The sequence below is a fragment of the Lycium barbarum genome, chromosome 11 (assembly GCF_019175385.1).
Source record: "Lycium barbarum isolate Lr01 chromosome 11, ASM1917538v2, whole genome shotgun sequence".
Lineage (NCBI taxonomy): Eukaryota > Viridiplantae > Streptophyta > Magnoliopsida > Solanales > Solanaceae > Lycium > Lycium barbarum.
Genome location: NC_083347.1, coordinates 37,642,462 through 37,665,572, shown reverse-complemented (window position 1 = coordinate 37,665,572; position 23,111 = coordinate 37,642,462). Strand labels below are relative to the sequence as shown.

At 34.2% G+C, this 23,111-nt stretch overlaps 1 protein-coding gene across 1 annotated transcript; it reads left to right on the top strand.

Annotated features, from left to right (window-relative positions):
- The first annotated feature begins 17,752 nt into the window (after window positions 1-17,752).
- On the top strand, window positions 17,753-22,625 carry LOC132617343 (putative transcription factor bHLH041). The gene is made up of 8 exons (XM_060332335.1): window positions 17,753-18,238; window positions 18,394-18,492; window positions 18,588-18,693; window positions 18,784-18,798; window positions 18,897-18,959; window positions 19,079-19,798; window positions 19,948-20,337; window positions 22,315-22,625. Exons 1-8 carry the CDS (start codon window positions 18,126-18,128, stop codon window positions 22,378-22,380), a joined length of 1,572 nt encoding a protein of 523 aa, XP_060188318.1. The 5' UTR covers window positions 17,753-18,125; the 3' UTR covers window positions 22,381-22,625.
- Window positions 22,626-23,111: the final 486 nt, after the last annotated feature.

Here is a 23,111-nt window from a genome sequence, read left to right as displayed (position 1 = left end):
AAGAAGAACTAATCTTAAGTGTACGTGCGTTGCACGTCTGTATCGCGTGAATTAATAAATAATTTATGTAAGAAAAATTCATTTTTTTATAAATGAATACGCGCTTTCCGCGTGAAGTGCGTACCTCATTGGACAAGAAAAACATAGAAAAAAAAATAGATTTAGCTACGAACTTTTTTGTTAATCCGTAGCTAAATTGCTACTAGCTATCAAACATTTATGATAATTCATCGTTAACCTGTTGAAAATAGGGAATTTTACTTTTAACTTTTTGTCACTAATTATATTCATGCTTATTTAATAGTGAAATAACCTAATATATAAAAGAATATAGGTAGTAATATTGCAAGATTACGTTTAACACAAAAGATAAGGACCACTTATTAACATTATATTTTATCTTCTACTATTTCATCCTTATTATTTTAAATTAGTATTTTATAACCAATTTGACATTTAACATTTTATTGTAATCTTTTACTTTATTTCTAATTTCTTTCACCACCAATATTTTGTTATTTAACAAATTTATATACTTAAGAGTTAAAAATAAATTACTGATATGAGGAATTTGAAAAAGATTAAATTGGATTCTTTTGCTAATTAGTTTATTCAAATATTAATTATTTGTTTGCAAAATCAAAGGAATTAATTTATTTTTATTAATTCATATTCTTGATATTAATTCATCTCAAATTTTAAATATTTAATTATAATTATAATTTTATTCCATATATAAGAATTCTATACACACTTTCGTAGTTCGACTCTTTTAATCCTTTTCTTTTTATTTTTTTTTCTACCTCTCGCCATTAGATTAATGTATTTTTATTGGGTCAGAAATTTTCTCGTAAGTGGTGAAATAGAGAAACTAATTATCATAAGATCAGAACTCAAGTCACAATATTTTTCTTTTTATTTTATGCACTCTCCTCCCTAAAACTTCTTAAACACTGACATTATAAGTCATGAAGCAACATTTTTGTTTCTCTTCCTGAGAGTTAACCTCTCTTTTTTCATGTTCTTATCTATTGCTCCCTTTTTAGTGATCATCAAGTTGAGGATAGCTTGTCTAGTTTTTACGTTTTACTCAAAATTCAACTATTATATGTTCTATTAAAGAAAACAATAAAGAAATGTTGATTGAGTGGGAAAGAAGTTTACATAAGGTAAGTTTTTACCTGATATTAAATAAAGTTCTAAATATTAGGACTTCCTACATGGTAGTTCAAATAAGAAAAGATTTAGTAAGCAAATATTTTGTTGACTTTAAAGTCCTGAATTTTAGAAAAATAATTAAAAGACTATTTATCCAGTGTGAAATCTTTTTTTAAAAGGCAAAGCATTTGCATGTGTACCCTGATCGACGAAAATAACTTTTTGTTAACAAAATAACATAAATAATATTCCAAATATGCATTTGAAATTATTAAAAGACTTTTTAAAATATGAATCGAGACTATATGCAAAGTAACCTGCTAAGTATTTGGCTAGTACAAGTTTACTTTGATCAATAAAGTATAATATTTCCTTATTTTTCTAACCATCCGACATTAATTAAAAAAGGAAGAAAGACAGAGTTGGAAACAAACTCGTCTCACCCATTTACTGCTTTTTCACTCAATAGTTAAACAACTATCGATCAAAAGTCTGGCATGGTTAAACTGGATAATGGTTTAGCTTTTTTATTATTTCCCCTATAAGTATAATATTCCCATATTTTTTAAAATTTATAACTAAATACGAATCTAATTAGGTACATATGTGATTGGATCGATCATCATCAGCCATTTATGAGGTGTTTGGTCAAGCTTTTGAGAGAAAATAAATGTTTTTTGAAGAGTAGTAAAAATTGTTTCAGAAGCTAAAAAAATAGTTTTTCCTCAGAAGCACTTCTTTGAAAAGCTTGGCCAAAGATGTTATTAGTAGGGCTGTTCAAAATCGAACCGTAACCGATAACACAACCGCAAATTAGGTTTAACGGCTTATTGGTATTGGGTTATTGGATTAGTGGTTGGGGAATGGTTTGAAATTTTATAGTTAACGGCTTAACGGTGCGGGCAGTTAGCCGTTAACCCGTTAAGAATTATTAACTTTATATAGATACACCTATATATAAAGTACTTTGGACATAGTATAGCAACACCTTCGCTCAATTTGGTAATTTCCTATGCTCAAGTCTCCTTGCTAGTCCTCATCTGCTCCAAGCCTCCAATGAAAATGTATTGGAGCTAATGTTCAAGTGTTCTCCTGCTACATACTTATTAATCAAGTATCTCTAACATGTGTGAAGTTGATCAATTACAAATTTCTAGTTATTTATGTTCAACTGTTCTCCCTACTACTTACATTTGCACTTTTACTTTTTTCCCAACTTTTTTGAGACAAATATTTAGTTAAAGTTTTTAGTTTTTACTGTGAAATAGCTTGGTATACCAACTTGTTTGATTAACCGATACACCGTCCGATAATTGCTACCCCGATACCGAACCAACGAATATCTTATCGGTTGGCTAGCATATCAGTACTTTTAAAAGCCGATAACCAATAAGCCGAACCGTGAAGCGTAATTATCCGCTCGATAGCTATTTGTATATGTCCACTCCACCTATTATTTGTACACTCAAAACAAAATACATAAGATGAAAGGAATTATAGTTCTCGTCACATGATTTAATTAACGATTGATGCAAGATGAAATTTTAATGAATATTGGTACAAGATGAAAATTTAATGAATTTTAAAGTACAAAATATTATAAATTCCTACATATTTGAGCCAGATGCACGAACGCCAACTGCAATGTCGTCTATTCTTAATAACACAATTTTTAAATCATGTAGTATATACAATACAATTAATTAAAAGAGGTAATATATTTTCTTTTCTTACAAAATATGAGCAACTTTTTTGTGACTGAATGCAATATTGATCCAAACAACCTGTACAAATTTGTAAATAAGTCAATTTCAAATTATTAGTTGTCTATGAATATTACTAACCACAACTGACAACTTCTCAATTAGCGATTGTCTATCAAAGTATACGATCGTCTATTGTTGTATAACTTCGAGAACATATTAAAAATTTAGAAAGCTTACCTTAAATCACAAGCAAATTTATTTCTGTTAATGAATTTTAAAGTACAAAATATTAGAAATTCCTACATATTTCAGCCAGATGCAATCATGCAACTATCAAAATTCCTGCTAGATGCATGAACGCCAGATGCAATGTCGTCTATTCTTAATAATAGAATTTTTAAATCATGTAATATATACAATACAATTAATTAAAAGAGGTAATAAATTTTCTTTCCTTACAAAAAATGAGTGATAGTTCCAAGTGAATTCATGTTTTGATGATTATCAAATTGTTTCAGAACTAGATAGAGACCTGGTCTGTAATCTGCTCCCTGTGCACCCTGCACCGTTAGTAGAGGACAGCTGTAAAGCCGAGTCACTTGCTGCTCACAAGTACAGCAGTAAACTGACCCATGCTTTAGGTTAAAATTGAAGACTCGTCTCTTTTCACCCCACATGCTCCCACTATATATACAACATGATGGCAATATCTCTCAAGAACAAAGCCATCTACAGGCTGAAGAACCTAATCCAGACACAAGATATTGTTTACGTTCTTTAGGTTGTTGTATGTCTTATTTTGTTTGTGCTTAAATTGTAAACCTACTCTTTTTTATTAAGAAGCTATTTGTAGGTGTTTTTAAAAGTCTCAAAGGGTACTTGCTGGAAGTGTGCTTCTGCAAGCTTTTGAATGGTACACTAGGCTAGAGGTAGTCGACGTGTATTACTGGTCCTTGATTAGAGTTAGTCAAGTAGATGTGCTTGCAATCGGAGCATTGCAAGTGGGGAGGGACTATGAGGGTTAGTTCCTAGGTTGCATAAGCGTTATTGTAAGGGTGAGGGATTATGGGAGAATTCCTATCTTACGATAAAGTTGTAACTTGAAGTTTCTCATGTAATGAAGTTGAAATTCTACAGGGGCAGGTCGTGATTTTTAATCCTTTGAGCAAGGAGCTTTCCATGGTAATATCCTGTGTCCTTTACATACTGCATTGCATAAAGGAACTGGTACACAACCAGATCCCTCATCTACTGTTTGGTGGACGCACGACCTTCAACAATTGGTATCAGAGCGGGTTCTTTCTAAAAGGTTAACACCTAGAAAGGATCCTCTTCATGGCTAGCTCGTCAAACCAAACGAAGGGTGAGTGTATCTCAAAACCACCAAGATTCAGTACAGAACACTATGACTGATGGAAGGGTAAAATGAAAGAATTTATAATTGCTGAGGACCCAGAGTTATGGGACATTATCTCAGATGGCACTCTTACTTCTGTACAAGATAGCCATACCATGCAAACGGATAAAAAGGCTAAAAGGATTCTTCTTCGAAGCATTAGATCAGGTCAATACAACTTAGTTGCCTTTTGTAAGACAACAAAGGATATCGGGGAGGTTCTCAAAAGTACACACAATGGATTTGACAAGCTCAGTACAAAGTTCAAACTTCTCAAGATAAGAAATGACGAAACCGTGCAAGATCTAGAAAGGAGAAAGTTGAAAGAAGAAGAGAGTCTGAGCCACAAGGCAGCTGCCGAAAGCAACTCAAGAGAGGAGGAGTCTAACCCGAACTATTTAAATCAAGGACGCAAGAAGAAAGCTCGAAGAAATAGTCAGCTTCGAAAAGAAACTCAGAAAAATCAAAAGAACAATGCTGCTGTTTCAAGTGTGGGAAACGTGGCCACATTGTTAGAACTTGTCCCTCTCGCAAGCAGAGTGCTAGGAATGATATCTTCGGTAGATCTAAAGATGAGAATGTCCAAAGCAAAACACTCATGATAAATGACAATGAGGCTTCTGAAAATGAATCAACGTGTTCACTCATGGCCGGATCTGACTCGAACAGTGAAGATGAAGATACTGAGGTAAACTTTTTTAAAGTTCAGAAAAACTTAAAAAATTACTCTCAAATAAAGTTGATGTCCTTGGCGAATGCTCTAATTGATGCCTTTCATAGTCTTGGTAAAGAAAACAACTCTCTCTATGAGAAAATCAATGGGTTGGAACTTAAAAGAGACGATATGGGAGCCTCCATTGAAGATCTTGAAAATCAAATTGTTGAAGTAATAAGATAAAAAACTCTATTAAAAAAATCAAAAGAAGCAATGGATGAATACTCCAAAAGAAAAAGGAAGAACCCTGTGAGGCTCAACCTGAATTAGAAAATGAGCTTCAAAAATTCAAAGTGAAGTTCACCTTTGAGCTAGAAAAGAACAGACAACTACAAGAGGATCTAAAAAGGATTAGTATTTCTCTGGAAAAATCTTTAACTTGGTCCTGGTCAATGAATGAGACTGCTCCTATAGTCATGGTTGATTGTGAAGGCAAGAAGAAAATTGAAGTTCAGGATGATAAAGCTGCTAACAACCTTGTAAAAAAAAATCATTACTAAGAGTGGAAATCTTCTAAATACACACAATGCTTGGAGAAATTGTTGCAAGGATGCCTTCAAAATTAGACGTCAGTATCTTTAGAAAAGAAAGAAATCCATCAGATGGAAACTCAAAATGGAGGGACCTGGTCTCTGGGCAAGGAAGAAGGTGTTTCCTGCATAGACAAAGAAGAATCTGATTCATCCATTTTATCATGATAAGGGACACAAGTTAGTTTGGGTTCCTAAGTCTGATAAATAATTCTCCCGAAAGGCTTGAGTGAGAGGAGGCAGTCAAAAGGGATACTCAGTGTGGCTCAAATATTAGACATCACCAAACAAAAATAAATCAAGTTTCTGTTCTCACTTAAGACCTAGCAAAATGAGAGTGTATCCTTTAGATTGTGGCAAAACTGACTCTACACTCTCCCATCTATAAGAAATCTGTTGTGCTCCCCCAAAGGTTCTTGTACATGAATGGAATTAATAAGAGTAAAGGTATACACACAGGTAAATACTAGGGTGATTGAAGTATTGAAGAATCTGCTTTTTCTCAGAGTTCATTCTGATTCTCGTTTGTTGAAGAACCTGGTGCCCTAAACTCAGGTTAGTAGTTCTTCAGTACTGATATGTCTTTAAATTGCTAAAGGGTGTCATGTTATTAAACTATTTCCTTATATCAACCTCGCTGATCCAAAACACCTCATCTATCTAAACCAACCCAGTTGATTAAGAAACGTTCTCCCAGCCAATCAAAATTGGTTCATCGCTAACTTTACTTAACTAAAAGGCTCCCATCCCACTCTCCTTGAACTCTCCGACTATTCTCTTTCTAGAACTCTTAGTGAAGAACTCTGGGCTTCCACTTCCTCCTCTCTCGGTTCGATCATGTCTCATATGAATTTTCGACCATGCCTAAAATAAAGATTGCTCCTTCTCCTTCTGAAAGCTCAATCTCATCAGAACCAGAACCTCAATCCTCTTTACCAAAATTTCCTATTTTGTCTGTTACACCTCAGAAATTTCTCCGTGAACGTACAATGAATAGACCAACGAAGAGTATGAGTGTACGATGTTTTACTAAGTAGGGAATGACGATTCATGAATTTTTGGAAATAAGAAAGTTGTAGAATTTCAATTCAGCCAGTGGTCGTAAAACAGAATACGTCCCGTAAAGTGATTTACGGACCGTCTACTGCCATCGTCCTCCAACGTTCCAAAAATTTCAACTTTCTGTCCAAAGTTTAAATGGTAAAATACGACCCAGTTTATGGACCGTAAATTGAAATACGACCTGTAAACTGTGGCCGTAAACCATCATGACCTCCAACAAACCTTTCTGTTTTTTATATGCTTAAATACGACCACGTTATACGGCCCGTAAACTAGTATACGGTCCGTAAACTGTGGTTTACGACCACTGTACACCCCGATGACTATTCATTAAAAATCAGATTTTGTGATTATTATAAGTGGCTTCCTTATTCATTTCCATTCATATTTCATCTACAACCTTCAAGAACCCTCTAGAACTTATCCAAACATTTCATCCACAAAATTTAAGAGAATCAAAGGGAGATCAAGATCAACAACACCAAATCCATGAAACAAAGTGTGTGAAACTCAAGTGAAGTTCATCCAAACCAAGAAATTCCAAGGAAGGAAAAATAGGGTTTTGAGGAAGGAAGAAGAACTCCACTCTAGGCTTGTTCCACCACCATCTAAGGTAAGTTTTATGACTTTAGCATATTGTTTAAGGTATTGGAAAGCTAAGATGCTTGAGTTGTAGAAAGACATGGAAAATGGGTCTTAAATGGGAGAATAGTGTCATAATTGAATAGTAGTTGAATGGAACCATAAACGTTGATGTGCCATGATTATGAATATGTTGTAAATGATGTTTAGACCAGGAAATAAGCATTATATATGAGAAAACGCGATAGTGAGCTATAATCATAATTGTGAAGAAATTGTAGGAAAATGGTGAGTTGTGGGAAATGTAGATGAATGATGATTGTTGTTTGCGATATTGTGAATGTTGTTATGAACGTTTGCAAGTTGATATAGAACATGGGAAAATTTGTATAAACAAAGGGAATGCTGCCCAATTTTCCCTAGAAATAGTAACACGTTCTTATAGCCGATTAACTAATGTTAATGCGACTTCTCTTGAAGGTAGAAACGTGGGCATTAAAGGAGAACAAGCAAGTGACATATTAGTAAACGACAAAGGTATGTAAGGCTAGTCCTTTCTTTCTAAGGCATGAATCTTATGGTATGAATCCTCCTATCTCTCCATGATTTTTCTACATATTGCGAACTATGAATCTACGAGTATAAAGAACTTCATACGAGAAAAAGAAAAGAGATACGTCACGAACATGACAATACCGATGATGAATCTAAGTCTAGAGGTCATAAAGCTTATGATATGATATTCCTACGAAGCTAATGATCCTTATATGATTCCGATGATAGTATTTTCCTTACCTCTCCATGACTTTCCTACTTTCCGGAAAACTAAGGGCCTATGTTCATGAATATCCATATGGGATAGATAAGAGGCATGTTACGAATGCGATAATGATGATGATTAGTCTAAGCCTAAAGATACTAAGGCCTATAATATCATGGTTCTATAAGGCTAATGATCCATATTACGATCCATTGATATTGTTCATTGACTACACTCACCTTATATGCTAATTCCTTCAAGGTGAGGCATAATGCGTATGAATGCTCCATAATGGACTCGGGGGTTCTCGACCTCATGTCACCCTGACATTGTTATAGATTGTCCATAAGCCTTAATGCACGTCCTATGACCAATGTTCCGAAAAATTACGAGTCTATGTTCATAAAAGATTTCATATGAGATAAAGGTGAGAGATATGCTATAGAAACGATAATGGTAATGATGAGCTGAAGCCAAAAATATTATAAAGACTATCATACGATACTTATACGAAATTCGTGCTACGAATATGATGTGATTTTCATAGATTGTCTTTAAATTGAAATGTGTGCATTAATGAAAGATTACGATACGTTTATGAGATGTATGTGATGACAATGATGATGAGATATACCGATCCATGTTATGATGTATGTAATATGGTCGAGCCACTACGTGGCCGAATATGGAAGATATGTACGTGAACTTGTCGAGCCACTACGTGGCTGAATACGGATACTGTCGAGCCGCTACGTGGCCGAATACGGATATTGTGTATGTGATACTGTCGAGCCACTACGTGGCCGAATACGGATATTGTCGATCCCTACGTGGCCGAATACGGATAACGTTTTATGTGTATGAGCAGATACGGTATTACGATGATGAATTATATGACATGATGATGTATACGCTATGATGATTCATGTATGACGATTATGTATATGTGATATATGTATGAAATGCATTCATCCTTAAAGGTCGCACAGGTTTTGCCTTCACCTCATGACTTATGATTCTCTATCATGTTTATTTCATTCATGCCTTACATACTCAATACAATATTCGTACTGACGTCCGTTTTCTTTGGACACTGTGTTCATGCCCACAGGTAGACAGGGAGACGGCGCAGACCTATAGGAGCTATCAGCAGATTTTCAGGAGCACTCCATTATTCCGGAGGTGCTAATCGGGTTTATACTTTTGTGTATATATATGTATATGTATTTTGGGCACGACGGGGTCTTGTCCCGTCCATATGTCTAGTACTCTAGTAGAGGCTCGTAGATACGCAGTGTGAGTTATATGGTCTCACGAAGTTGCTATTATGGATATATGTATATATATATTGTTTTGATAGCCGAAAGGCCAATGTATACGAAAGTGTGTATGTTTCAAATGAAAGATGATTTTTCTATGATTTGAATAAAATTTGATAAAAGAGTGTAAATGAGTATGACGAGTAATAGAACGAGCGGTGCTCGGTGGTTAGCCCCGGGTACCCGTCGCGGCCCCTAGTCGGGTCGTGACATTGTCGAATCAAGATCCTTTTATCACTCCCTCGAAACCCAAAATTTTGGACTCCTCCGCGACTCACAAGAGTCAGATTCCCAAAAAGGTTGTATCCTCTTCCAAAAGTCGTCCCTCCAAACTTATTGAGACTGTTGTGGAAGCTCTTCAATACATTGAGGAATTCAAAAGAAGATGAAGAAAAGATTGAGGACATAGAGGATCAAGTCAGTGAAAAGGAGCATATCTCTGCTGATGGAAATAAAATCTTTGAGGAAAACTTAAAGACACATGGAATGGCAGAGAAGGGAGTAGAAAGTGAGATGTGTTGTGATGATGTTGTTCAACCAGTGGAAAAACGCAACGGTGGAAGTCAGAAAGCAAAATTGTTAAGAGGGAAGTTTACACAGGAATCTGGTCCCTCTACTCAAGAGAAGTCGAGGGAGGCTGGAGGGAAAAAGAGAACAACACTGCTAAGAAAAAGGCTCATCGATGAGGACATTGATCTATCGGTGAATATCGTGATTTTTGAAGTCGGGAGAGAGAAAGAGAAAAATCCTACTCAAGAAGAAAGAAACTCTAAGGGAAGAAGAAATGAAAAGGAAAAAGCATCTGAGGAGAACGATGCGCATTCCAAAGAAAATGGGAGATCCTCATTGATGAGGCCATAGTGCATAGTAAAATTCGCTCGTACTCTGTCAAATTCTCGTATAGTTTAAGATATCGTCCCAAAGAGATTGGAACCACCTAGGCTACAAATGTGTATTGTCTTGATTACTATTTGAGAGAATCCAATCGATGAAAGGAGAGGTTTTGAAATTATAAATTACTTAAAATAAAACAAACAACTTATTAGAAAATTTAAAAAGAAAAGAGTTGGAAGTCTTTGAATCCACTTTGTACAATTATAATAAAATCTTATTCTAGTAAATTCACAAAAGAATAGGAAAAATTATTTGACTTGATTTGTGTTATGAGGAATAAAGACCTCTTGCGCTTAGCCCTTAAATCAATAAACTTATTTGAGTCAGTCCCTCTGCGAGAATTAGAACTGAAAGAAATAAAATAGAGATCCCTCAAATCATTAAACTTATTCGAGTCAATCCCTCCGTGAGAATTAGGACCCAAAAAAATAAGATAACAATTTTAAACCAACAAAATTATTTGAATTAATCCCTCCGTGAGAATTAGGAATAAAAGAAATAATATTGAGATTTTTGAATCGACAAACTAGCTTGAATTAATCCCTCAGTGAGAATTAGGACTAAAAGAAGCAAGATCAAAGATTTGAATATCAAGACATGAAAAAATTAAAGTAAAGATAATTATTATAACATCACACCAAGCTTCTTCAACTATCCCAACAAAAAGAAACTACTCCATTAAGGAGTATGTAAGAAAGAAATTAAAAATAAAATACTACTCCTACAAATATAAAATAAAAAGAAGAGAAAATAGAGCAAAGACTGTTCTTATGTGTTTCTCAAGGATTGGATTAGATAATTTCTAAGCAAAGTGATGCCTCTATTTATAGGAAAAATAGTATCTCCCCATGAATGCATTTCTTGGAGTGGTGGTCACAACCGTGAACTTTATAACTCCTTTCTTGATGGCAAGACTTGACAGGTGAGAGTATGACAACGGTAGTTGCACCCGTGAATTTTGCAACTTCTTTCTTGATGCCAACACTTCACGGGTGTGAGTATCAAAGTGGTGGTCACACCTGTGGATTTTACAACTTCTTTCTTGATGCCAACACTTGACGGGTGTGAGTATGAAAGTGGTGGTCACACCCGTGGATTTTGCAACTTCTCCCAATGTTGTCTTTATGTAATTCCCACATGTGAAATTTCACGGTTGTGAACATGGACTTGTGGTTGCACCCATGAAATATTTTCTTATCTCTTTGGCATTTGCTTATTTTTCATTCTTCCGAGATATTCTTCATGCAAGATTCTGTCAGAAAACATGCGAGAATAAGATATAATTATTCATGTTTTATTTTAAAACTTATTTTTTTATGTATAAAATTATGAATAATTTACACCCATCACTCATCTTCTAGAAAAGAAAAGTCAGTTCAAAAGGATTACATGATCACTCTGCAAAAAGACGCAGACTCAGAAAATTAAAACTGCAGAGACAAGAGAATTTGAGGAAGCAAAAAGTGCTACTTGGAAGAGAGTTTGATGAAAAGATCACCGAGTACAATGGAATGAATGAATTATTAGAGGTTGTCGAGTTCCAACAGTGGAGTCATCTTTTTGTTGCTCCGGGACCAAAAGTGTTTGGTAGAGAAGTAAAGGAATTTTATGCAAACCTCTGCTATTCTAATTACTACACCACCTTGATATCTCATGTGAATGGATCTGAGATTGAATTGGATGAAGTTAGGCTGAGCAATATCCTCGATCTACCTATCGTAAAGTCCGTGGAAGGAAAAGCCACTCAAGCCTTCAAGGACTTGATTGTCAAGCTCGAAGGCACAACCACTGGAGAATGGATCTTCAAAAAACAACTCAAGCCTGAATATCAGTTTCTGTTCGAGCTTGTTAACAAAGTGTTGCTGTCAAGAATTGAGGGGAAAAGTAAAGCTTTTATCACCGACCTGTATCTCCTTGAAGCTCTAGCAAATTATCGATTTGTTAGCCTACCGTCTCTTATGATCGGGCACATGATTAAGGTCGTACATACCAACAAGTGTAGACATGGTCTTCCTTATGGTTTCTTCTTAACAAAGATCTTTGAACACTTTAGAGTGACAACTGGCAAGGCCACAGAGGGAACCCAGAAGCAGATGGTCATAATAACCACATTGGAGGAGTGCAAGTGTATACCCAAGAGGGTTGGGGTTGGACCTACTTCGACTATTTCAAGTCTAATTAATGCTCAAGAAAAAGCAACTTCTAAAATGGATAGGCTACGAGCTGAAAATGTTCTCTTGAAGACTTAGTTGCTTGAGGAACCTAATCCCTGCGCTAAACAAGAAACTGCAAACACAAGGCTGAAGGCTGAAAATGAACAGTTGAAACAGTAAATTGATGAGATCAAAGATCAGCTAGTCAGCGATCAGCGGGCAGCCAACTTACGTTTGGACAACCTTATCAAGGCCTTTGCCTCTGTCTCTTAGCCATATTAATTCCATGATCTGCACATCTCCATGCTTACGTCTTGTTCTCGCTGTCTCACTATCTTTCAAGTTTTCCTCTCTAATCTTCTTCATTGACCTTGGTTCTCTTTAGTGTTTTAATTATCATATGTTGTATCTGGAAAATTGCTATGTATGTTGCTTTCAGCTGTCATTGATAATGGCTTGATCTGGCTTTTTCTCTGTAAAGGCAGTAGCTAATCCTCTGCTTGTTTTATCTTCTGCTTGTCATGTCTTAATGTGCTTGGGCTCCTTCTATGTGAGGGCGACACTGAAATTGGAAGGATATGCTATACTTTTTGATAATGCCAAAAGGGGGAAGATATACAAAGGAGGAATGTGTTGTATGTGTTGTATTATATATTGCTAACATGTTACAGGTGCCTTGACAATGATGATCTGCTTCGCAGGAGGAACAAGTGGGAAGCTGGTTCTTAGGGGGGGAACATCAGTCTATGAGTTTGTCATCATCAAAAAGGGAAAAATTGATAGTTCCAAGTGAATTCATGTTTTGATGATTGTCAAACTGTTTCAGAACAGATAAAGACCTGGTCTGTAATCTGCTCCCTGTGCACCCTGCACCGTCAGTAGAGGACAACTGTAAAGCCGAGCCACTTGCTGCTCACAAGTACAGCAATAAGATGACCCATGCTTTAGGTTAAAATTGAAGAGTGGTCTCTTTTCACCGCACTTGCTCCCACTATAAATACAACATGATGGCAATATATTGGGCAGACTTGAAAAAACCTAATTCAAATTGTGCAAAATTTACCGACGCAAGTTTCTCAAGATCTCTCAATAACAAAGCCATTTACAGGCTGAAGAACCTGATCCAGACACAAAATATTGTCTACGTTCGTTAGGTTTTTGTATGTCTTAGTTCGTTTGTGCTTGATTTATAAATCTACTCTTTTTTATTAAGAAGCTATTTGTAGGTGTTTTTAAAAGTCTCAAAGTGTATTTGCCGGAAGTGTGTTTCCGCAAGCTTTTGAGTGGTACACTAGGCTAGAGTTAGTCTAGGTGTATTAGTGGTCCTTGGCTAGAGTTAGTCAAGTAGAGGTGATTGTAATCGGAGCATTGCAAGTGAGGAGGGACTACGGGGGTTAGTTCCTAGGTTGCATAAAGCGTTATTCTAAGGGTGAGGGATTATGGGAGTTAATTCCTAGCTTACGATAGAGTTGTAACCTGAAGTTGCTCGTGTAGTGGAGTTGAAATCCTACAGGGGTAGGTCGTGGTTTTTAATCCCTTGGGCAAGGAGTTTTCCACGGTAACATCCTGTGTCCTTTACATACAACATTGCATAAGGGAACTGGTACACAACCAGGTCTCTCATATACTGTTTGGTGGACACACGACCTTCAACAATGAGTAAATTTTTTGTGACTGAATGCAATATTGATCCAAACAACCTATACAAATTTGTAAATAAGTCAATTGCAAATTATTAGTTGTATATGAATATTAGTACAAACAAAAGCCACAATTGACAACTTCTCAATTAGCGATTGTCTATCAAAATATACAATCTTCTATTATCGTATAACTTCAAGAACATATTAAAAATTTAGAAAGCTTACCTCAAATCACAAGCAAATTTATTTCTGCGATCATCGACACTATCAAGATTTTTTGTTAAAGAATATGGAATGAAGAAGCAAATATAAGAGCTTTGCTAGATCAAGCAAAGTTGTAACTTCAAGGAGAAATTAAATTTTAAAAAGCTTACCTTAAATCACAAGCAAATTATTTTTGCAGCCATAGACACTATCAAAATTTTATGTTAAAGAATATGGAATGAAGAAAAAATATAAGCTTTGCATACTAACTATCAAGGAAACCGTGATAAGGATAAGAAGCTCCCTGATTAAATTGTTTTCTCTCAAAGAAATTGAGGTATAATTGAAAACTAAACCTAAAGTGGTAGTATAGATAATGAAACAAAAACCTAATTGTTGCCTGCGACGGTTTTGGTAGAGAAGCCTATAGTGAATGTTAAACCTAAATAAAGAAAGACAACTAAGTAATATTGATTGGTTTAAAGGAATCCTAATAATTTAAGGTGGGTGAAATATTATAAATATAATAAAATAATAATTTGATAAAAATAGTAAATGACAATTTTGTTTATTATAGAATCTTTTAATGAAGGACAAAAAAATCAATTAACATTTCTAAGGCCTTCACACTTTTAATATAGTATAGATTATATTAAAAAAAATTACTTGGAATTATTTACTTAAAAGGACGATCGATCTATTAACAAAACATCCATTTGTTTTCTATATTTCTTTAAAATCCATTTTAAAAATGATTAACTCTCACGTATTTTAGTAAAATAAAATGATTAAAGCACTCTATGACAGCCCATCCACAAACACATCTCCCCCCTAAATATAATAACTAAAATTCGAATATTATTCATTTGATAATTTTATCTAAAGATTATCTTATAGAAGAGTTGTATTTTGTAGCCATAAGGTACCGTAGACAATAAAATTTACGTCGAGAAAATAATATTAAGACAGAAAAATATTGCAACGATCATAGATATAGTGAGTGTTACAATCTCCATGAATCATCTGATTCTTCTTTTGGACAGTAAATAAATTTAAGGTCCTTTGAGCTTGATCTCGAATTTGATGGATTTGATCTTGACTTGTATAACGCTTTGATCGCCGCCATAGACAGTATTTATCCTATGAACAAGTAACTTTGATCTTGGAGGCCTTGGTATTTGATTTGCCTTCGTTGAATTTGATCTTGAACGCCTAGGTATTTAATTTGCCTTTGTTCTTGATCTTCGGGTATTTGAAACTTGTAGAGGAATGCTTGCAGCTCATAGAAAACTTGTAGCGTTTGATCCACGAGGTCCCTCTGACTTCTCATTTTAATTTTGGTCCCCTTTCTGAATTATGAGGACTCTATTTATAGTTGTAGGATGGAGAAGTTGTGATAAAAACGAACTCGATCCTTTCGACCAATCAGATTGAAGTTGACATGACAATATTTGATTAGTCGGAACATATGTCACTTGTACACGTGCACATTTCATTAGCTTTTAATCTGAAATGATCCCTTTGGCTCCTTTGTTTGACTTGGCGTGCTACGTCATTTGATATGTGACACCAAACTGAGCCTCTTAAATAAGACGATATCTTGGGCTTAGTAAAGTGGGCTCATCATTTGTAGCCAAAATCGATGGACTAACCCAACAAAATCAAACCATTAATTAAATTCATATTAATTGAACTTAAATAATTAATCCAATTATATTAGTCCACAATATTTATTTGGACAATATATCTCGAATTTTAATATAATCCATTTCGTGTGAATTTAAATTTAATAAAATTTCAGCGTCCACAGATACATTTTGATTTTCTACTTCATAACTTTCTTTTTAATCAGGAAAGACTAAAACCATTTATGTTATCATGTGCTGTTACTAAAATTCTTAGTAAAATAAGTAAATGCTAGGTCACGTAACTACCAGTTTGGATGAGTTTATTTTAAGCATAAATCATAAGGAAGTTTAACTTTTAATTTTTAACTTATTTTTGTTATTTTAGATTAAAAATAAGTGTTTGAAAACACTTTTTTACTTTACTCAAACACTACAAAAGGGTTTAAAAGTTGTTTCGACTTAAAAGTACTTAAAATAAGTCAATCCAAACGGGCTCTAAACTGATTTTACAAAATGACATGATAATCTCTCCTTTCTAATTTATGTGGTAAAGCTTGAATAGAAACGAAGTTTGAAAAGATAATGAAGATTTTTGGAACTTGTGATCATAAGCATGTCACAATATAGATGTGATTACAAAACTTTTGAAATTTATAGTTCTTTACGCATTTCATAACATTTATATTACTATAAAAGAATTTCTTAAAGGTGAACTTAGAAGTTTAAGTTGAATTCTTTTCAAATTTAGAAAGTTCTTTTTGGAACAAATAATAATAATAATAATAATAATAATAATAATAATAATAATAATAATAATAATAATAAACAGGGAGTATCTACTAGGTAACATTATATACAGTCAAACCTCTTTATACTGATAGCGTTTGTCCGAAAATTTCATGAATGCTATAGTGAGGTGTTGCTATGTATGTATACTGGCATTTGGTGTTTAGATTTCATTTAACTGTTATAAACAAAACTACACATTTTTTGTTTTTTTTACTTTTTAAGCTAGTATAAACGAAACCAAAAATACTTGTTAATTTTAAAATCCCAATTGATTTTCAGATTTCATTAATTAAAAATTGAAAGGACTAATAAATTACTAAAAAATCCATAACTAGTTATACCATACCGATAAAGAATTAAAATCTAAGGAACATATGCATTTAAAATTAATTGAAACTTTAAATTTTCAAGTTTGATGCAAGAATTCTAAAATTGTAGATTGTTTCATAAGTTTCAGTCTCTTAGTAATAATATAACGTTTGAACTGACGAAGATTTTTGTTCAAATTTTCAGCAAAAGGGAATTCAATAGCTTTTCCTCGAAGGCTGTTAAAGAACTTAATAGTATAATTGAAGATTTTTAGATATTCGTACTTGAAATTTACTATATACATGACATTAATGATGATTATCATAAATATTTTAATATTTTATTTTATAGATAATATATTTCTTACAAAATATTATTACACAATATTTGAGTGTGGCTGTTATAGAGAGGTAATTTTACAAAGAGTGTACCGCTATAATGAATGTCATTGCTGTTATAGGCAGAATGCTGTTATAGAGAAGTAAAACATAATATAAAAAATCGGTTCCGGAGAAAATCAGACCATTATAGTGAAATGTTGTTATAACGTGTGACAATTATAAAGAGGTTTGACTATATATGTGTTCAAATAGGTGAGACCTTTCTGCAATTTTAAAGAACAAGAGAGATTGTGTGATTAGGTTAGTGTAATTATCCAGAAACGTTACATAAAGAAAAATAAGGAAGGGTCACTTTCTGCCATCCTCCCTTGACTCAATTCAAATCTTTACCTTGGTGGACTTTGACCATTACTTTTCCACCCTCTTGGCTGGCTACTTCTTTTCTCTCCGACTTTTCCAAATCTAATTTTCTCATCCCTTGAAAAATTCAGGTTCTTATATTTTTCCTTTACTACTTTTCTTTCAATATCCCCTTAGCCTTCTCAAAGACTTGTAGTGCCCACATATATATCATCACTCTTTAGTTTGGTGGGGTCCCTTTCATTTTCCTTTTATGATGATATATTTGTGGGATCCTTCCAACCCTTCTACTTACTACTTTTCAAATCTTTCCTTCAATCTCCCCCACAAGAAACTACCACCAAACATGAATGGTAGCCAAAAGTGTTAGCTGTCAAGATTCAAATAATGAAACCTTTTTAGCTCTTGAGTTCATCCAGAACTTCTTGAAACTCATAAATATGTTTCAGTTTTCTATACAGAGCACCTTGACTGCATGCAAAAGCTTAAGAACTATGAAAACCACATTGTAGCATTATTGACCTTTCTCATGAAGTAAGCATATATAGAAATTTTCTATTTGTTGGAGCTCAATCCATGGACTCCATCTTCTTCCTTGAAGAAGGAGACCGCGCCGTCTTTCTCTTAAAGATAATGGAGTCCTTTGGTTGCACTTACATATGCCTCTGGCAATACTTCCAACCTTCTAAGTAAGACTACTTCTTCATCCCCTCTACTCATCATAGTCTAGATACTTCTTCCAGTACGAAACAGACATATGTACATGCCCAAAAACATTCTTCTAGCTAGCATGCCACATTTTCATAAATTTGTTCTTGATAACTAATCTGAGTTCATTTTGTAGCATTTTCATGTCCTTTGGTGGAATCTACAATGGAGAAAATGATGTTGCCCAGAGGCTATTTGAAGAATATAAGCATTCATTGCTTATCATGGATAATGGGTAGGTACTTATTAGATAAACATTATCCTATGGAGGGAAATAGAAGCAAGAATTAAGGAGAATTGTTCTAAGTAAGTGTATTTATTCACCTGCAGCCGCATTCCAGGACTCGCTTTCAAGAACAATCTTCCTTATATGGCGCTGCAGTTTGCAGATCTTCAAACACATGCATCCAATCCGGTGCAGCTTCAATTCTATCAGGTACTACTTGATTGTGATAAATAGTAAATTTATTTTTCTCACTACTTTATTAAATATGTCCAAGCTAACCTTATATAATTAATGTTGCAGGAAGCTGGGATCAAGGTTTGTACATAATTTATCTCATGATCACATGATCCATATACAATAATGTGGTTGGTAATGAAACTCTTTTCTTCTGATTTTTATTTTTTTTACTTCAGACAACTATCTGGATGGGGTGCACCATAGGAGAAATTGAGCTTGGAATGACTTCTAGCCCTCAAGTAAGACCATTAATTTTTTATAAAATTTGTGTGACCGCCCTTTCTTTGTTTCAAGAATCTATTCTTTCAATATATGTAAGTTCTTTATATAACACACAAACACTACTTCCATTATAAAGGTAAACTTGGAAATGGGGATGAAACACTTGTTGGCCGAATATTTCTCAAATCAAGCGGCGGCGACAGCAGCAGCAGCAGCAAGACGAGGGCTTCCTCATCATCAGACATTGCTGCCAATTGATCAAAATAGGCCATCACCATCTTCATCTTTCTCTCTCGATAGCCCGGGAGAATACTCATCACTTCTCTTCAATGTATCTAGCACGTCGTATGTACCAGAACCACCCCGAACGGATACCTTTTCCGAGCAGACCATAAGACCAGTTTCTGCCACTGCCATGTCATACCAGCAGCAAGCTATTCAGACATTTCAATTCCCGAGAGTAGAAACCGAAGATGCTGCATTGACAAGAGCGTATCTAGCGGTCATGACATCACCTTCTTCTTCCTCGTCCTCTCACCAATCGCGAGAAAATGTAGCAACAGAGCATTATCAAGTAGCAACACAAAAGGCCACTGCATTCAGAAGGTTTAGATCGGGTTTAGGTCCTAATACTAATTTGCAAATAGCAGCCAGAACTCGACGAGAAAACATCTTGAGAAGATCCATTACATTCTTCAGGAATTTAAATATGATGAAAAGGCAAGAACAAATCCAGGCGAGCCCACGTGCCCCCTCTAGCAATCAGGTTCATCACATGATTTCAGAAAGAAGAAGACGAGAAAAGCTTAACGATAGTTTTCAACTACTTAGATCTTTACTCCCACCTGGTACAAAGGTATGATTACTCAGTTATGTCTTCAACATGCTTCCTCACATGTACGTAGATATTCTTTTTAATAAATAGGTGCCGCTGAGACTTGAATCCAAAACTTATAATGTTACAATGAAATGATTCAAATCTCATAGGGTTTGTTTCTTCTGCAGAAGGACAAAGCATCAGTTCTTGCCAATACAACAGAATACTTAAGTTCTTTGAAAGCTCAAGTGGAAGAACTTAGTAAAAAGAATGAAATGCTGGAAGCACAAGTTAAACCTCAGATGAAATCAGATGCCATTAGCTCCTCCTCATTTGATGGAAATGAAAGGGTAGCTGTTGAAATAATAAATGTAGGTGAATCAACATCAGAATCAAGAATAATGGACTTGCAAGTTTCAGTAAGAGGAGAATGCAGCATGTTGGATTTGGTTACTCGTTTGCTGGAATTCTTGAAAACTGACAACCAGGTAAGCTTAGAGTCAGTAGCAGCAAACACCAGGCCGATGGTTCAATCAGCACCAGTAACAACACACATAACTTTGAGAATTAGAATTGAGGTACGCCTATTTTACTTTCTGAAACTAACCGCTGTAACTAATTAAATTTAAATTATATACATTGACAGCGCAAAAGAAATTATAGGATTACTAATCAGTTGTGGTTGATATCTTACATTTTTCCAATTACGAATGATTATTATAGCAAGTTTCCTATATTTGACTTTTATTGACCTAATTAAAGAGCGGGGCGGCTCGGTGCACTAAGCTCTCGCTATGCGCGGGGTCCGAAAAACGGCCGGACCACAAGAGTCTATTATAAGCAGACCTGATTATAGACATTTTTTAGATTATATTGTAAGTGTACAAAATATAAAGTTTAAATCTTACACTTATTTTGCTGAATTAGTAAACCGGACCACTGTTTTTCCTTATAAAGTTTATTACTTATGTATATGGAAATATTTTGAAGTTCCGAAATTGCCTTCATATATGATGGATTATGGAGTATCTTTTTGCTTGATTTACTCAGCCCTTCGAGTAATGGGAGAAAAGAAATCTCAACATGAAGTACTTTTTGATAATTTTTCGATTCACTTCTTATTTGGGCAGCATAATTTCATCGAACAAGTTCCTAAAGATATATAGATTTTTATTTTTATTTTAAAAAATCATGTTTATAATGTTATCCAAATGGAATTTGTTCTCTAGTTCACAACCCTAGTGGAATTGAGATCAAGATTATATACCAAAATAGCAAAACCAAGTAGGACATTGTCATTAATTTTCTTTAAGTATTTTGCATTAGTTTAAACATTATATTATTTCATCTACAGATATTATAATAGAGTTTAAACTCTTATATATATGGTGATGGTGTAAAAAGTATTTTACACTATCATGTCATTTAAAGGGATGTCACATGTAGCTTTATTTTTTAGCACTAATTAGTAACCTAAAATAAATAACATATATTGTAACATGTTAAATTATATAGACGTGAATTTCTTAGTGACCTAATAAGTAATATTTACTGTAACATGTTAAATTATATAGACGAGTAAGAAATTCATTATATTATCATCGTATGCTGTATATAGCTTAGATACATTATATTTTATGGTACAATTCTTGTAATGGATCATAATATAGCTATCTTACCATACTTTTAGTAAAGCTTATAATCAGTGGATACTATCAATTATCAAATAAACCATTTAAGGTGATGCTTCTCTCAGGCTTCTATGAGCTGCTCCGCCCTCCAAAATAGAAAACTAAGTAGTGGGGAATTGTCACTTTCATTATAGGAATAACTTTTTCCAACTTTCTAGTTCTCTATTTGGCCTACAAGTTTGTCGGAACTATTTAAATTATATATATTGATAATATAATCTTTTTTGTTCTATCAACAAAATTTGCTATACCAAATTAATTACTCCATGCATTTAAATTTGTTTGTCTTAGTTTGACTTAATACGAAGTTTGAGAAAGATAAAAAAAAAAATTGAATCTTGTGATTTTTAATTAAAGATATGTATAATGTATCAAAATGCCGTTTAATCTTATGGTCTTAAACATATCATGAGAGATGTTGAAATTAAAGAGTAGCCAAATTAGGAAAGATGCATCTTTTTTAAAAAGATTAAAAAGAAAAATAGGACAATCAATTAAAACAAATGGAGTAACATTTTTCTCAAATTATTAATTATTATTTGGTAGTATTAAATTACTTTTTTATCATTTATAAATCATTTAAAGGGGATGGTCCGGTGCACAAAACATCCCGCGTTAACAGGATTCGGGGAAGGGTCGTAGCTAAAAAGGTATGATGTAGACAATCTACCCTAATGCTAGCATCTGTGGCTGTTTTCACGAGCCGACCCGTGACGAAGACAATTTTATCGTTACCGGTGCTCCCCTTCTATTTATAAATAATTTAATTAGATAATCAATTTGTACAAGTTAAAACTCTTGTTTGATTTGTCTTTCCTAGCAATCAAGTTACCAACTTTGTCTCATTTTCTTGTGTTGGTCCAGGGTAGTGAATGGGACGAGTCTGCTTTCGAGGAAGCAGTGAAAAGGGTTGTTGGTGACTTGGCATAGGCGAGAACTTAGTCAGACTTATAAAATTCTGACTGGCGGCGCCTCGAATTATGACTATATTTCGCAATTTGTCTCGTCGATATAGTCATAGAGATCACCAATTAATTTCCTATAATTACAATCATGTGATTATACAATTTTGTTGCTAGTTTTACGTCGTTGTAGTGTGTATTCATATTTTGATCGATTTACTAATGTTGAATATTAATCATTTTAGATTATAATTATAACGTTCCCTCTGATCATCTTACTAGGAATAGAATTCACTGTGTTTATTTGATCTCTATATTATACAAGTGGTAATCTAAAAACAGAAATTACATTATGATTGAAAAATTAGTACTATCACGTGAAAGAAAATTTTAATCAGTTAAAATAGTACGATTCTCAAAATCATAAAATAATATTATTGTTAGGATTTTTGAATCCCAAATCCGACCTTTATAAGCAGGTTCACAGGAAAGATTGGAGAGTCACAGCTGGACCACTTAAATACCAACCTCCTTAGACAGAACCTACTTACGCCGTGATGTAAGCGAAGAATAAATAGCACACACAGATTTATAGTGGTTCACCCTCAATGTGAGAGCTACGTCCACGTTGCTGCTGCAGATCTTATTAAAGAAGAAATATTACAAGTGTTTATAACACTCAACCTCACAACCCCAATCCCAATTACACTCAAGAATTTTTCTAAAAATTCTCTCAAAGACTTCTCGTAAGCCTTTCAC

What these genes read in the sequence shown, in the direction of transcription:
- LOC132617343 (XM_060332335.1), top strand. Translation starts at nt 18,126, where the DNA reads ATGGACTCCATCTTCTTCCTTGAAGAAGGAGACCGCGCCGTCTTTCTC. An exon ending in CAATACTTCCAACCTTCTAA is followed by an intron (nt 18,239 to 18,393) that starts GTAAGACTACTT and finishes TTCATTTTGTAG; the next exon opens with CATTTTCATGTCCTTTGGTG. An exon ending in TTGCTTATCATGGATAATGG is followed by an intron (nt 18,493 to 18,587) that starts GTAGGTACTTAT and finishes ATTCACCTGCAG; the next exon opens with CCGCATTCCAGGACTCGCTT.